Source organism: Pongo pygmaeus, chromosome 12, assembly GCF_028885625.2.
Source record: "Pongo pygmaeus isolate AG05252 chromosome 12, NHGRI_mPonPyg2-v2.0_pri, whole genome shotgun sequence".
In the NCBI taxonomy this organism is placed as follows: Eukaryota; Metazoa; Chordata; class Mammalia; order Primates; family Hominidae; genus Pongo; species Pongo pygmaeus.
The window spans coordinates 40,472,021-40,486,233 of NC_072385.2; the positions used below are offsets into that span (position 1 = coordinate 40,472,021).

Below are 14,213 nucleotides of genomic sequence, written 5' to 3' on the forward strand. Positions count from 1 at the left end.
TAAAGGTTTAGCAAGTCTGGCATAAAGTCTTTAGCTACTATTGTTATCAATAGACATTATTACTTATTATAAAACTTTTAAGAGTTGGTTTTACTTGAGATCAGAATTGAGGTCTGTTAGACTACATTAGCTGTTTATTCCTGCCTAATAAACTTCCAGACACTTAGTGGCTTAGCTCAACCAGCATTTTATTTACCAGTTCACAATTCTTTGGGTTGGTAATTTGGGCTCAGCTCAGCTGGATATTTGGCTGGGCTCGGCTGGGCTTGGTTCTGCTGTTCTTTCTTGGCCTCTCTCCAGGGGCCTGTTTATAGGTGAAGAGTATCTAGCTGAGCCTCAGGCTCCTAATTCACACAGCATCATTTCTGCTACATTTTATTGGTTAAGTTACAAGGTTAGCCCAGATTGAAAGGGTGGGCAATAGAGTTCACCTTTTGATGGGAGTTTCTGCAAAAGACTTTCTAATCATTTTTAAATTTATCATATAAACAAAATAATGGAAAACCGTATATCATACTGATTAAGATCAATAGTTTGAAGTTTGACTTTTGTTAGGGAATAAAAAGGTTACATTTGATTGCCAGGACATTGTTAAAAGACTCAATAATATAGCATTTATAAAAAGAAATCAACTTTGATATAATTGATAACTAAAATTTTAAAAATACTCTTTTAGAAGTTAAATTACTCTTGGATTTAGAAAATCTGAAATATTCAGTAAATTAAAATGAAGACAAAATTAAAATGAGGACATAATTTTGATTTATCCCTAAAAGATAAGGTCACTTGTGAAAAAGTAACCAAATACAGTTTTTCTAATCCTCAAGGACAATTTTTTAAAGTTTGCAAACTTAAAAGAATACCATATAGTAGTCAGCCTATTTTTAAAAACTGTATAGTATTCAACCTGTTTAATCTTGTCAAATTATATACTAAGAATAATGTGTGTCAAATACAGTAGGTGGCACTGTGATAAAACTTTTGTTCCTATAAAGAGTTGCATTCAGGCTTCATCTGTGTATACTCTTCTACCTGTGGTGTTGTTAAAAAAAAAAAAAAAGGATGTTTCTAAATGAGGCAAGTCTGAACAGAATCACAGAATCTAGCAACTTTGTTTAACTTAATATACATTTATTTACAATGTTTTTTTAAACCGCAAAATTAAGTACAGTAATGTTGGTGTTCCTTGAACTAAATTCTACCAGTGGTAAAAATGGAGTGTACTATAATTGATTCAGAGGCACAGATCTTACTTTCTCAAAATAGTTGCATATGTATTTTCACTTCACACAAGTTATTCTAAACTTTTCATTCTTAATAACCAGGGTTTTAAATTACTTATTATGTAAGCTGAAACAGCAAAGAAGAAATGCAACATGAAGCTACAAAAGAGTAAATTTTAATACAGTGATTCTGTTGTACTTTCAGTATTTCATGGTGCTCTTGAGTCTTCTCCTTTAAACAGAAATCTCAGTATAAAAATTATTACTTGGATAGCATGAACGGTTTTTTTTTTCCTCTGAATAGCATTTTGAAAGGAGAGTTTTAGAAAACTTGATTATTGTACATTAAAAGCACAAGGTAAGACTGCTGTAAGAGTAGGGACTTGGGTTGTGTAGTGTACTGAAGTGTAATGATGCAAGTATCTTACTTCATTTGCATTGATTCTGCTTAAATTAGTGCTTCCCAGTCCTGGCCTTGCAGGTTTCTCAGTCATCTGTGGGACATCTTTAAGAAAGTTTCAGGGATTCTGATTCAGGAGTCGTCACAGCGCTGGCCTGTGTAAAATCTTGCTGCCATTCTTAATGGCAGATGTATCATGAAAACTGACACACCAGAGCATATTCAATCTTCTGAAATTATCTTTTGTTTCAGCTTTACTAGGAAACAAATCCTTATTTAAAATCCATTTAGCATGTTTGTATAAATTACATTTTGAAGTAGGTAAACTTCTAGGAAGCAGCAACAAAAAAAACATAATCTTAGAAAGCTATTATAGAGATAGAAATACTAAGTTTTTGGAAGCATGTAGTAGTTATCAAATATGGAAAAAAACATTTGTGATACTAATAAGCATTGTTTTTCTTCCTTAGTATTAACAAATGGGGCTTATTTGTTATTTTGATGATAAAACATGAAAATTCTAAATGAAATTTACCACATCATAATGTCTCCTCTCTCCTTCCCCATTTGAGTTCTGACAAATTAGTTAGAATCTAAATTTAGACTGTGATCTCTTATTTAATTTTTGTCTTTTGAGTTTGTTAATGACATTGCTTTTTTACCTTCTGTTTCTGATTGACACCCAGACTAGCAAAACTGCAGTTGATTGTACATAACTATTTTCCAGCTGATTACCTGGCTCAGGCATTTGATTCTCTTTGTTTGGACTTGAAGACAGAAGAAGGAAAAACCTTGTTTTTGGAGTATAAGGCTGTTCCAGTAATATTAAGTCATCTAAGAATATCCAGTAAAGGACTCCTGTCTAATGTTATTGATAGTTTGCTCCAGATGACGGTGGAATCTAGTAAGTTTTTAAGTTCTATACGTGTAAAGAAAGCAGGATGATTTTTCTGTCTTTATCTTGTCTGCATGTATAACTCCACATATCAGATACTATTGCTTTTTTTTTTTTGAGACGGAGTCTCGCTTTGTCTCCAAGCTGGAGTGCAGTGGCACGATCTCAGCTCACTGCAACGTCTGACTCCCTGGTTCAAGCAATTCTGCCTCAGCCTCCCGAGTAGCTGGGATTACAGGCACATGCCACCATACCCAGCTAATTTTTGTATTTTTAGTAGAGACGAGGTTTCACCGTGTTGGCCAGGATGGTCTCTATCTCCTGACCTCGTGATCGGGCAGCCTCGGCCTCCCAAAGCACTGGGATTACAGGCGTGAGCTACTGCGCCCGGACTATTGCATTTTTAAATGCTTAAAAATATTTTTGATGCTATTTAATTGAGTCATTAATAACATCACTAAAAAATTAAGTAACTTCTTCAGGGATTCGCCAGCTAAACACAAGTAGAACTGAGACTTAAAGCCACATCTCTGACTCTAGACATAAGGCTTGTTCTACCACAGCACTGTAACTAGGTTTTCCAGGTTTATTTCTTCTCCTGTCCCAAAATGTCCTATATTGTCTGATATATTTTTTCAACGTTTTTAGCTATTTGTAACTGTTAAAATATTGGACTTATAGTTGATGACTAGCTACCTAGATTAGTAATCTTGGAGTTGTGTGTTTCAGTTTACTAATGTAAGGAGTAGAATGAAAAGTGAAAAGTTAGTGAACTGAGGGATCCAGTATTAAGTGCCTAGATGCCCAACTTGTTTCACAGGGATTTTTCTTTTAATGAGAAAAACAAAAATCATACCAGATGCAAATGTGTATTCATTAGAAAGAAATCTTTCTGAATATGACAGAGATGACATCTTTCTTGTTGTCAAAGGAAAACAAAATTTTATGAAATAATTGACCTGCTTGGGTGAAATGACATCGTGGTACTGCAAATGCAAATTTGAAAAAAAGTCTATTAGATGAGATAGTCAACAGTCAGTCACATTTGTTTACCATTGTTCAGGTTACTCTCAAATTCAGCCAGGTGCAGTGGCTCATGCCTGTAATCCCAGCACTTTGGGAGGCCAAGGTGGGCAGATCACTGGAGATCAGGAGTTCAAGGCCAGCCTGGCCAACACGGTGAAACCCCATCTGTACTAAAAATATAAAAATTAGCCGGGCATGGTGGTGTGCGCCTGTAATGCCAGCTACTCAGGATGCTGAGGCAGGAGAATCACTGGAACCCAGGAGGTGAAAGTTGCAGTGAGCCAAGATCGTGCCACTGTACTCCAGCCTGGGTGACAGAGTAAGTCTCCATCTCAAAAACAAACAAACAAAAAAAACAAAACACCAACGCTGTGCCCTTGTTGTTCAAATCAAGTAAATAAGCAGTATCTAATGGTGATCACTACTAAAGCTGTATTGTTTTTAGTGATGCGAAAATTTTGGAAGTTTGGAAATGGGTGAATCTTTGATGATGTCTGACTGAAGAGCATTTACTTGCTTGAATTTTAATGTAAATTCAGTACCTGTTGGTCAGCCAGTACAATTTATTAGAGCGAGGAAAGATTGATCAAAGTGTAGCAAATACTTCTTTAGCTGTTGGTTTTTCATTTTTCTAGGTTTGAGATTGGAAACCCGTTTTACCATATATTTAATTTTCTCGTGCTATTTTTTTCTTTTTTTTTAAATTTTAGATTTAGGGAGTACCTGTGCAGGTGTGTTACATGGATTTATTGTGTGATGCTGAGGTTTGGGCTTCAACTGAACTCGTCACTTAGGATAATGGCATCCAGCTGCATCCATGTTGCTGCAAAGAACATTATTTCATTATTTTTTTATGGTTGCGTCGTATTCCATGGTGTATATGTACCACATTTTCATTATCTGATCCACCATTGATGGGCACCTAGGTTGATTCCACATCTTTGCTATTTTGAATACAGCTGCTGCAATAAGCATGAGAGTGCAGGTATCTTTTTGGTAGAACAATTTCATTTCCTTTGTGTATATACCCAGTAATAGGATTGCTGAATCGAATGGCAGTTCTGTTTGACTTTAATAATAGCCATTCTGACTAGTGTGAGATGGCATCTCATTGTGGTTTTGGTTTGCATTTCTCTGATGATTAGTGATGTTGAGCATTTTTTAATGTATTTGTTGGCTACTTGTATGTCTTCTTTTGAGAAGTATCTGTTCATGTCCTTTGCCCACTTTTTAATGGGGTTGCTTTTTCTCATTGATTTGTTTGAGTTCCTTGTAGATTCTGGATATTAGTCCTTTGTTGGATGCAGAATTTGCAAATATTTTCTCCCATTCTATAGGTTATCTGTTTACTCCGTTAATAGTTTCTTTTGCTATGCCAAAGCTCTTTAGTTTAAGTAGGTCCCACTTGTCAATTTTTATTTTTATTGCATTTGCTTTTGAGGAGTTTGTCATAAATTTTTTGCCTAGGCCAATGTCCGGAAGAGTATTTCCTAGATTTTCTTCTAGGATTTTTATAATTTGACATCTTTCATTTAAATCTTTGTTCCATCTTGAGTTAATTTTTGTGTATTGTGATTTTCTTTGTTGAAAATCAGTTGGTTGTAGGTATGTGGTTTTATTTCTGGTTTCTCTGTTCTGTTCCATTGGTCTATGTGTCTCTTTATATACCAGTACCATGGTGTTTGGTTACTATAGCCTTGTAGTATAGTTTGAAGTCAGATAACATGATGCTTCCAGCTTTGTTCTTTTTGCTTAAGTTTGTTTTGGCTATTTGGGCTCTTTCTTGGTTCCATATGAATTTTCAAATTTTTTTTTTCTAATTCTGTGAAGAATAATGTTGGTAATTTGGGCAATATAACCATTTAAATGATCTTAATTCTTCCCAATCCTTGAGCATGGAATGTTTTTCCATCTGTTTATGTCATCTGTGATTTCCTTTAGTAGTGTTTTATAGTTCTCCTTGTAGAGATATTTCACCTTCCTGGTTAGATGTATTCCTAAGTATCTTGTGTGTGTGTGGCTGTTGTAAATAGGATTGTGCCCTTGATTTGGTTTTCAGCTTGAATGTTATTGGTGTATAGAAATGCTTCTGATTTTTTTTTTCTTAAATATGTTGTTTTGATGTAAGCTACTGATTTTTGTACATTGAATTTGTATCTTCAAACTTCACTGAAGTCATGTTTCAGGTCTGGGAGTCTTTTGGCAAGATCTTCAGGGTTTTCTAGGTATAGAATCCTATTGTCAGTGAACAGAGATAACTTGTCTTCCTCTTTGGATGCCTTTTATTTCTTTCTCTTGGCCAATTGCTCTTGCTAGGACTTTAGTACTTTGTTGAAGGAGTGGTGAAAGTGGACATACCTGTTTTGTTCCAGATTTTGGGGGAAACCCTTTCAACTTTTCCCCATTAAATATGATATTGACTGTAGTTTTGTCATAAATGACTCTTATTATTTCAATGCCTAGTTTGTTGAGGTTTTTTTTTTTTTTATCCTAAAGAGATGTTGGATTTTATCTCATGTTTTTTCTGCATCTAGGGGTTTTTGTTTTTAATTCTCTTTTTACATTTACTGATTTGCGTACATTGAATCATCCTTGCATCTGAGGAATAAAGTCCACTTGATCGTGGTGGATTACCTTTTTGATGTGCTACCAGGTTCCGTTTGCCAGTATTTTGCTGAGGATTTTTGCTTCTGTGTTGATCAGGGATGTTGGCCTATAGTTTTCTACTTTTGTTGTGTCTTTGCCAGATTTTGGCATCAGGATGATACTGGGTTTTGGCATGAGTTAGGGAGGAGTCCCTCCTCCTCGATATTTTGGAATAGTTTCAATAGAATTGGTATCAGCTCTTCTTTGTTCATCCGGTAGAATTTGGCTGTGAATCCATCTGGTCCAGGACTTTTTTTTTTTTTTTGGTTGGTAAGGTAAGGATTCAATTTTGATTCAATTTTGGAGCTCAATACTGGTCTGTTCAGGGTTTCAATTTCTTCCTGATTCAATGTTGAGAGGTTGTATATTTCTGGGTAATTATCCATTTCCTCTAGATTTTCTAGTTTATGTGCATAGAGATGTTCATAGTAGTCTCCGAGGATTTTTTTTTTTTGAATTTATTTCTGTGGGGTTAGTTACAATGTCACCTTTGTCATTTCTGATTGTGTTTATTGGGATCATCTCTCTTTTTTTCTTTGTTGATCTAGTTAGTGGTTTATTGATCTTGTTTATCCTTCCAAAAAAACACTTTTTCATTTCGTCAATCGTTATATAGTTCTTTTAGTCTCAACTTCATTTAGTTCTGCTCTGTTTTTATTATTTCTTCAGCTAGCTTTGGATTTAATTTGTTCTTGTTTTTCTAGTTCCTGTAGGTGTGACATTAGGTTAATTTGAGATTTTTCTTTTTTATGTAGACATTTAGCACTATAAACTTTCTTCCTTTTTTTTTTTTTTGAGATGGAGTCTCGCTCTGTCACCCAGGCTGGAGTGCAGTGGCACGATCTTGGCTCACTGCAACCTCCGCCTCCTAGGTTCAAGCGATTCTTCTGCCTCAGCCTCCTGAGTAGCTGGGACTACAGGTACACACCGCCACACCCAGCTAATTTTTGCATTTTTAGTAGAGACAGGGTTTCACCATATTGTCCAGGCTGGTCTCGAACTCCTGACCTCCAGTGATCCGCCCACCTCGGCCTCCCAGAGTGCTGGGATTACAGGCATATGCCACCGCGCCCAGCCTAAACTTTCTTCTTAACACTGTTTTTACTGTATCCTACAGATTTGGTGTGTTATATCTTGATTTTCACTGTTTGAAAGAATTTTTTTTATTCTGCCTTAATTTTGTTGTTTACCCAAAAGTCATTCGGGAGTAAATTCTTTAGTTTTCATGTGTTTGTATGTTTTTGAGATTTCTTCTTTGTATTGATTTCTATTTTTATTCCACTATAGCCCAAGAGGATTCTTGGTATGATTTCAGTTTTGATTTGTTTTTTTTTGATTTGTTGAGACTTTCCTGAGCATGTGGTCAGTCATAGAGTATGTTTCACATGCAGATGAGAAGAATATATATTCTGTGGTTGTGGGAATGACCCATGCCACTTAAAAAAAAAAAAAACAGGAAAAAGTTGCTGCAAAAGAAATCTCGATGGAATTTATTTGCAAATGGGTTATCTTACCTTACTATATGGGCATTGGTGACCAGCCGTGTGAGGTGCCATGTTTCAAAGCGTTGTGTTTACAGTGCTCTAGGGAATGCAGAGCTTCCTCAGAGGTCTTCACAGGCTGGGAGGTGGTGTCAGTGGGCCTAACTCCAAGTGCCTGTGACTGGTTCCCATTGCATATGATGGAGGATTTTGGATTTTCAGATTAGGGATGTTCAACCTGTATAATGTGGTGATTACAGTTAATAACAAGTATATTACATACTTGAAAATTGCTAACAGAGTACATTTTAAATGTTATCACCACAACAAAGCAAATATGTGAGGTAATGGATGTGTTATTTAGCTTGATTTAGCCATTCCACAATGTTTACATACTACATGATATTGAAATATATTGTACATGGTAAAGATATATAATTTTCATTTAATTAAAAAACCAACAAATATCCCAGAAAAATATATCTTTGCTATCAAAAGATACATAACTATTTTGTATTTTTTTTCTACAAACGGTTTTCTTGATGTTGGCCATCTTTTGTTTTTTTTATGTGGCTAGATACTAGTGCATATACAGTTGCATATTTGCAAGTAGGCTATGTTTATCTGTTTAAAATGCAAGAAAATCCTAGGAAATATTACAAGGACGTACTTGAGTTGTTCTGTTTAAATTCTGTGTGTCAATTTGGGTAAAAAATAATAAAGATAACAAAGAATCATCAAAAACTTTGGACTATACTCCAGGCATTAAACTTGTTCTGCACATCTAGAACTTACTTCTGAACATATCCATATTGTTTAGTTGCAATATTAGGTTGTTAATTTGATATCTTTCTATCTGATGCAGGTACTGTTTTTCATTGACAAGTTTTTCTTGATTTGAGCAACATAATTTCTTCCCTTTTCGCTGTTTTAAATGTATTCAATCATTCTATTATGTTTTTTATTATTTAGGAGATTAAAGGAAGGATAATTTCAATGAAATTATAGGTGCAATATTTCTAACAAAGCACCAACCTAATCCTACATACATATCATCTGTTTTCTCAGTTACAAGCTTTCACATGGAAAAATTCCCTTTAGGAAATACAATGGGAAGGTTTATTTTTAATAACTGAAGAATATACAACTATAGCAAAGGGTGTGCTGTATTTTAGATGTGTGGTGTTTTCAAAAAACATCAGAGAAGCCAGTGTAGCTGAAGCAGAGTTAGTGAGGGCAGAGAAGTAGAAGAATCAGGAAACAAGCTGGGGTGCTCATTGGGAAGAGCTTTGTTGGGCATCATCAAGACTTGGGAATTTTTATGTAGTAAAACTCCTAGATATTTTTCTTTCTATTCTGGTTTGTTGACTTTAATGTTAGGAGCTTTTAAATATATTTCTACATAACCTTTGTTTTTAATTATTGCTTAATATTTCATTACGTTTATCATCATTATTTATTAAGGCAATTGAGTTTTATGAAATTGGATAAGAAAATTGATTCATTGGCATTCTTTCCCAGCACAAAAGAGCTTTGAAGTTGTTCTTGGTCAGCCACTTCAGGGATATGTGGCACAGGGACCTAATGAACTAACAGTTCCTTCTGTAACTTCTGAAGTCTACTTAATAGTCAATTAATGAGCACTTTTAGCCATATATTTGCTACTGGTCTCTGAATGCTGCCAGATTTACAGCTCTATTAAAAGCTACATAAGCACTTAAATGATTGGTTTGCATCCCCTTGTTTGACACTGTTAACAGAATCTCTGTTTCTAAGATGAAAGGCTGGTCTTTCTCATGTGTAACACTGGACAATAATAGATGATGCGTTACACTAGTGTGTAACACTAGTGAGCCCTTCTTGGTCAACTTTTAAGTTTGTGTTATATAGCATATTTTGAGGAAACCCATTCTCATATTTTGTGGAAAAAAACATTGCATATGATGGGGGATAAAATCTAACCCACCAATTAGTGTGGTAGAAAAAGCTAAGAAAGCAAATAATTAAATATCCAGATGATGAACACGCTATTTTTATTTATTTATTAAAAAAAGATTAAAGTTCTCTAGCTATTTAACTTAAGGAATTATTTTTAACAAAATTGTATTTATTGTTTAAAAGGTAACACATTCAAGGCCAGGTGTGGTGGCCTATGCCTGTAATCCCAGCACTTTGGAAGGCTTAGGAGGGAGGACTGCTTGATCCCAGGAGTTTAAGACCATCCTGGGCAACATAGTAAGGCCCATCTCTACAAAAAAATTAAAAAATTAGCCAGGCACGGTGGCTCACGCCTGTAATCCCAGCACTTTGGGAGGCCAAGGCGGGCAGATCACGAGGTCAGGAGATCGAGACCAGCCTGGCTAACATGGTGAAACTCTGTCTCTACTAAAAATACAAAAAGCCAGGCGTGGTGGCACACGCCTGTAGTCCCAGCTACTCGGGAGGCTGAGGGAGGAGAATCACTTGCACCCAGGAGGCGGAGGTTGCAGTGAGTTGAGAGCGTGCCTCTGCACTCCAGCCTGGGCGACAGAGCGAGACTCCATCTCAAAAAAAAAAAAAAAATTAGCCTGGAGTTCAACGTTGTACTGAGCTATTAACATGCCACTGCACACCAGCCTGGGCAAGAGTGAGGCCCTGTTTTAAGAAAATAAATAAATAGTAACACATTCACATATGTCATAATTTCAAAAGTACAAAAGTGAAAAGTCTGCCTTCATTTACTGTTTCCCTCCCTGGAGGGAACAACTGCAGACACACACACACACACACACACACACACAAATACATACGCATTTTTACTTTTTCCTTTTTATCACAGGAATGCTACTAAGTTTTATATATATTTTATATATATATAATATATATTATAGTCAGCATTATATCTTGAAGATCTTCTTATGTAAATGCATAATTTCTTCAATTAAAATTCATTCATTTAAGCAGACCACGATTGATGGACATTTTGGCTGTCTCTAGTCTTTGGCTAATATAAACAGTGCTTCTGTGAATAACCGTATACAAAACTTAAGTGTGTACATGTGGGAACTTATTTGGTAGTAGTGATTTCGAATTCTCTGTCAGTTAATTGATATATCTCCATTTTATTAGGATTAGTTTCTAGGGATTCATCTGTTTGTCTTTTGGGGAAAATATTTCCTTGTTTCTTCTTTTTCCTTGACATTCTCTGTTGATGTTTTTGTGCCATAGACAAAATAATTACCTCTCTTAGTCTTCATGGTCTGGACTCATTCTGGAGAAGACCCTCATCAATCAGCCCTGACAGAAATTCTGGGATCTTTCAAACCTTCATGCCAGTCCTATCCACTTTCTTTGTTCTTAATAGTCCCTAGGCATCTAGAATATTTCAGGTCCCTTCAGCTTCTGAGACCATGGAGACTGAAGCCATTTTCCTCAGGCAGTCCCCATTTAAGGTGAGTGGTTGGACACATGGTACTCTCCTATCCATTCCCAGGTAGAAGCTAAAGAGCTGGGGTTTTTGCCTGCTTACTCTGTGATGAGCCAGAGGTAGAGGGTGGGGTGGCTATAGTGATCAACACCCCAAATTGCCATGAGTGGCCAGAGTTTGTTGGGTTCTGTCAGTGCTCCAAGACAGGGTAGACATAAACCAGTTTTCTGGGTAGTTCCTAGAAAACTTTGGACATTAGACACATAGGGTACCTCTTTCTCTTCCTGGGGAGAAGCTAGGAGCTGGGGGATTTTGTTCCTGTCTTATGGAGCTATGCCAGAGGATTATGGTAGCAGGGTATCTGAATTGACTTACTGGCTTTGATGTGACTGGTTTCACACTTACTGGGATGCAGGAGCCTCTTAAAGTTTCTGGATTTCACAGAAAGGGAATTCGGCGATGGGGATTGTTGTGGAATCAGTTTGCTTGCTGGAAGAAGGAAGGTCCAGGAGTCCTCTTCTGCCATCTTGATGATGTCATCCCTTCTGCCTCCCTTTTATAAGGATACTTGTGATTGTAATTAGACCCAGTTAAGTGATCCAGGATTATCACCTCCATCTCAGTATCTCTTATTTAATCACATCTGCAAAGCATTTGTCTTGTAAGCTAACATTCACAGGTTCCCATGATGGGGATGTGGACATCTTTTGGGGGAACCATCATTCAGCCTACCACACTAGTCTTTCATTTTTCTCTCCTCATCAATTTGAGAATTCTCTTGGTACTAGTTTACATGTGTATCTGCTGCATTTAGGGTATTCCATTATGGTATGCTTGTACCATTAGTGGTCAAATGGTACAAGCATTTGACCACTTCCTTATGTCTTACAGCGCAGTTATCCTCAAGTATTGACACATTGAAATGATTAAAATAGGCCAGGCGTGGTGGCTCACGCCTGTAATCCCAGCACTTTGGGAGGCCAAGGCAGGTGGATCACGAGGTCAGGAGTTTGAGACCAGCCTGGCCAAGATGGTGAAACCCCGTCTCTACTAAAAATACAAACATTAGCTGGATGCGGTGACGGGCGCTTATAATCCCAGTTACTCGGGAGACTGAGGCAGGAGAATTGCTTGAACCCGGGAGGCGGAGGTTGCAGTGAGCCGAGATCACGCCACTGCACTCCATCCTGGGCGACAGAGTAAGACTGTCTGAAAAAAAAAAAAAAAAAAAAAAAAAAAAGGAAAGAAATGATTAAAATATTACCTTATTATAAATTCCCTTTTCCTCCCCTGTATTATAAATAGTGCATTATATTGATTAAAAAGACACATGTAAATAGATTATATTGTTATATTGTTTATGGTTATTTTTAGGATAATAAAAAGGGGAATTATAAAATATTTATTATGAAAAGATTCTACTGAGTCACTGGGTTGAGAACTGTTGCACTAGCTCAGCTATGTTTTTATATATATGTATAATTTATATAAATAGACAGGAAACCTGGGGCTCTGAGAAATTAAGTGACTTATTTAATGTCACAGGGCTAGGGCCAGGGCAGTGATGAGAGGAATAACTAAGTCTTTTAGAAGAAGAAGAGGTGGACACAAGAGAGAAGCTCCCCGCTGGAAGCTAGAACTCCAGAACTGAGAGATTCCAGAGTGGGAATTACTGGCAGCACTAATGTGTCTTTAGGAATTGAAAAAGCAAGCAAGAAAGAAAAAAATAAAAGTCTTGAAATTCTCTCAGGAATGAGAAGTAGAAGGAACAACATGGTTCAAAACTGGGAAAATGGCAGACTAGGAAGTTTACTTGGGGAGTTGTTAGTTATGAATATGGATTACCCTGCTCCAAGAGCGCCTTTGTCCCTGGACTAGCACTCCCATCCCCAAGCCTTTGGCAAGTTCCTACTCATCTTTCAAGAAATAGCTCATCTTGAGTGCATTTCACACCATTCCTCCTTCCAAAAAGGAATGAGGGTGGACTTGAAAAAGAATACCGAAGAGGAAAATTCGTTTGGGTGTTTTTCAAAGACTACCTAAGTCTGTTCATACTATTGCTTTTTTTTTTCTTTTTAAATATTTCTTTACCCTTATCCAGTTTGAGGGATGGGCAACTGAAGGTTTTTGGTTGGTATTGAATGTTGCTGTGTTATGTTCCAGCTTTTGAGTCATCAGAACTGGAATGAAAGCCTTACTAACTAGACATCATACATTTTTGTCCCGTGTAATAAATAGCATGTTACTATCTGGGAGCTGAGGTGAGTTTTCTTTAAAAAATGATTTTATTCTGATTACCCTTGCCTTAGAATTCTGAAAAGATTAAAATAGCTCTTATCTGAGGAACCTGGATTCTGAGCATTTAAACTGGAAAAATGTTCTAGTCAGTTATCGACAGGCTGATGACTAACATATGTGGACATAATCATTACCAAAGAGTGTGCTGACTTGTTGACAGCGTGTACTTTTAAAAAATGTATAACCGCTGTAGGAGATGTTGGCAGATAAATAATTCTCTTGGGAGATTTCGGTATTGACTTTTAAATTAATAAAAATTACATTTATTTTCTTAAGTTACCCGCAATAGATTTTTGTCAGATATCATATTAGTATAGTATTGGTGCAGGGAGTCCGTGGTGCCCCTTTTTCCTTATTACTGAAAGTAACTTGTAGCTGAGGTTGGTTATGTCTTCAGGTAATCTTTCTCAAATTGAAGATTTAAATACTTTCCACCAAGCTTATTAACTATAAATTTATGTAAAATATTGTGACTCAACAAAAGCACTGAAAAATTTGTTTCAAGAAATAACTTAGACCCTTGCAGCAGAGACTGTGGATTGGCTCCCCCATCATCATTCTCACCTCTTTCTACCTCACCTGCCTCTCTTCTAGAGACTATAACACCTAAAAACTTTCTCCTCCAGCCTTTCATTGCTGGCAGGGTAGCTACATGCTTGACACACATGAGGCCAGTAAGATGGAAACTAGAAGTCTGCTGAGAGTTTCTGGGAAACCTTTTGCTTTTCTTCTGAAGAAGAACAGATATAATTGGCACTCGTTCCCATACTGTCCTCCTTTTTTGCTTTGTTATGTAGAGCCTTTGACCATGACACATAAAAATAAATACTAAGGACAT

At 36.6% G+C, this 14,213-nt stretch overlaps 1 protein-coding gene across 19 annotated transcripts in view; it reads left to right on the top strand.

Moving 5' to 3' along the window:
- CCDC138 (coiled-coil domain containing 138) overlaps positions 1 to 14,213 on the top strand; it is a 100,338-nt gene that overhangs the window by 65,809 nt on the left and 20,316 nt on the right. For 12 of the 19 annotated variants that reach the window (XM_054475321.1, XM_063648525.1, XM_063648532.1 and 9 more), the window contains one exon: positions 2,351 to 2,527. The exons of the other annotated variants lie outside the window; for them this stretch is intronic. In XM_054475321.1, the coding sequence (XP_054331296.1) occupies positions 2,351 to 2,527 (177 nt within the window). The remainder of the gene's footprint in view (positions 1 to 2,350; positions 2,528 to 14,213) is intronic. 19 annotated transcript variants of the gene reach the window in all.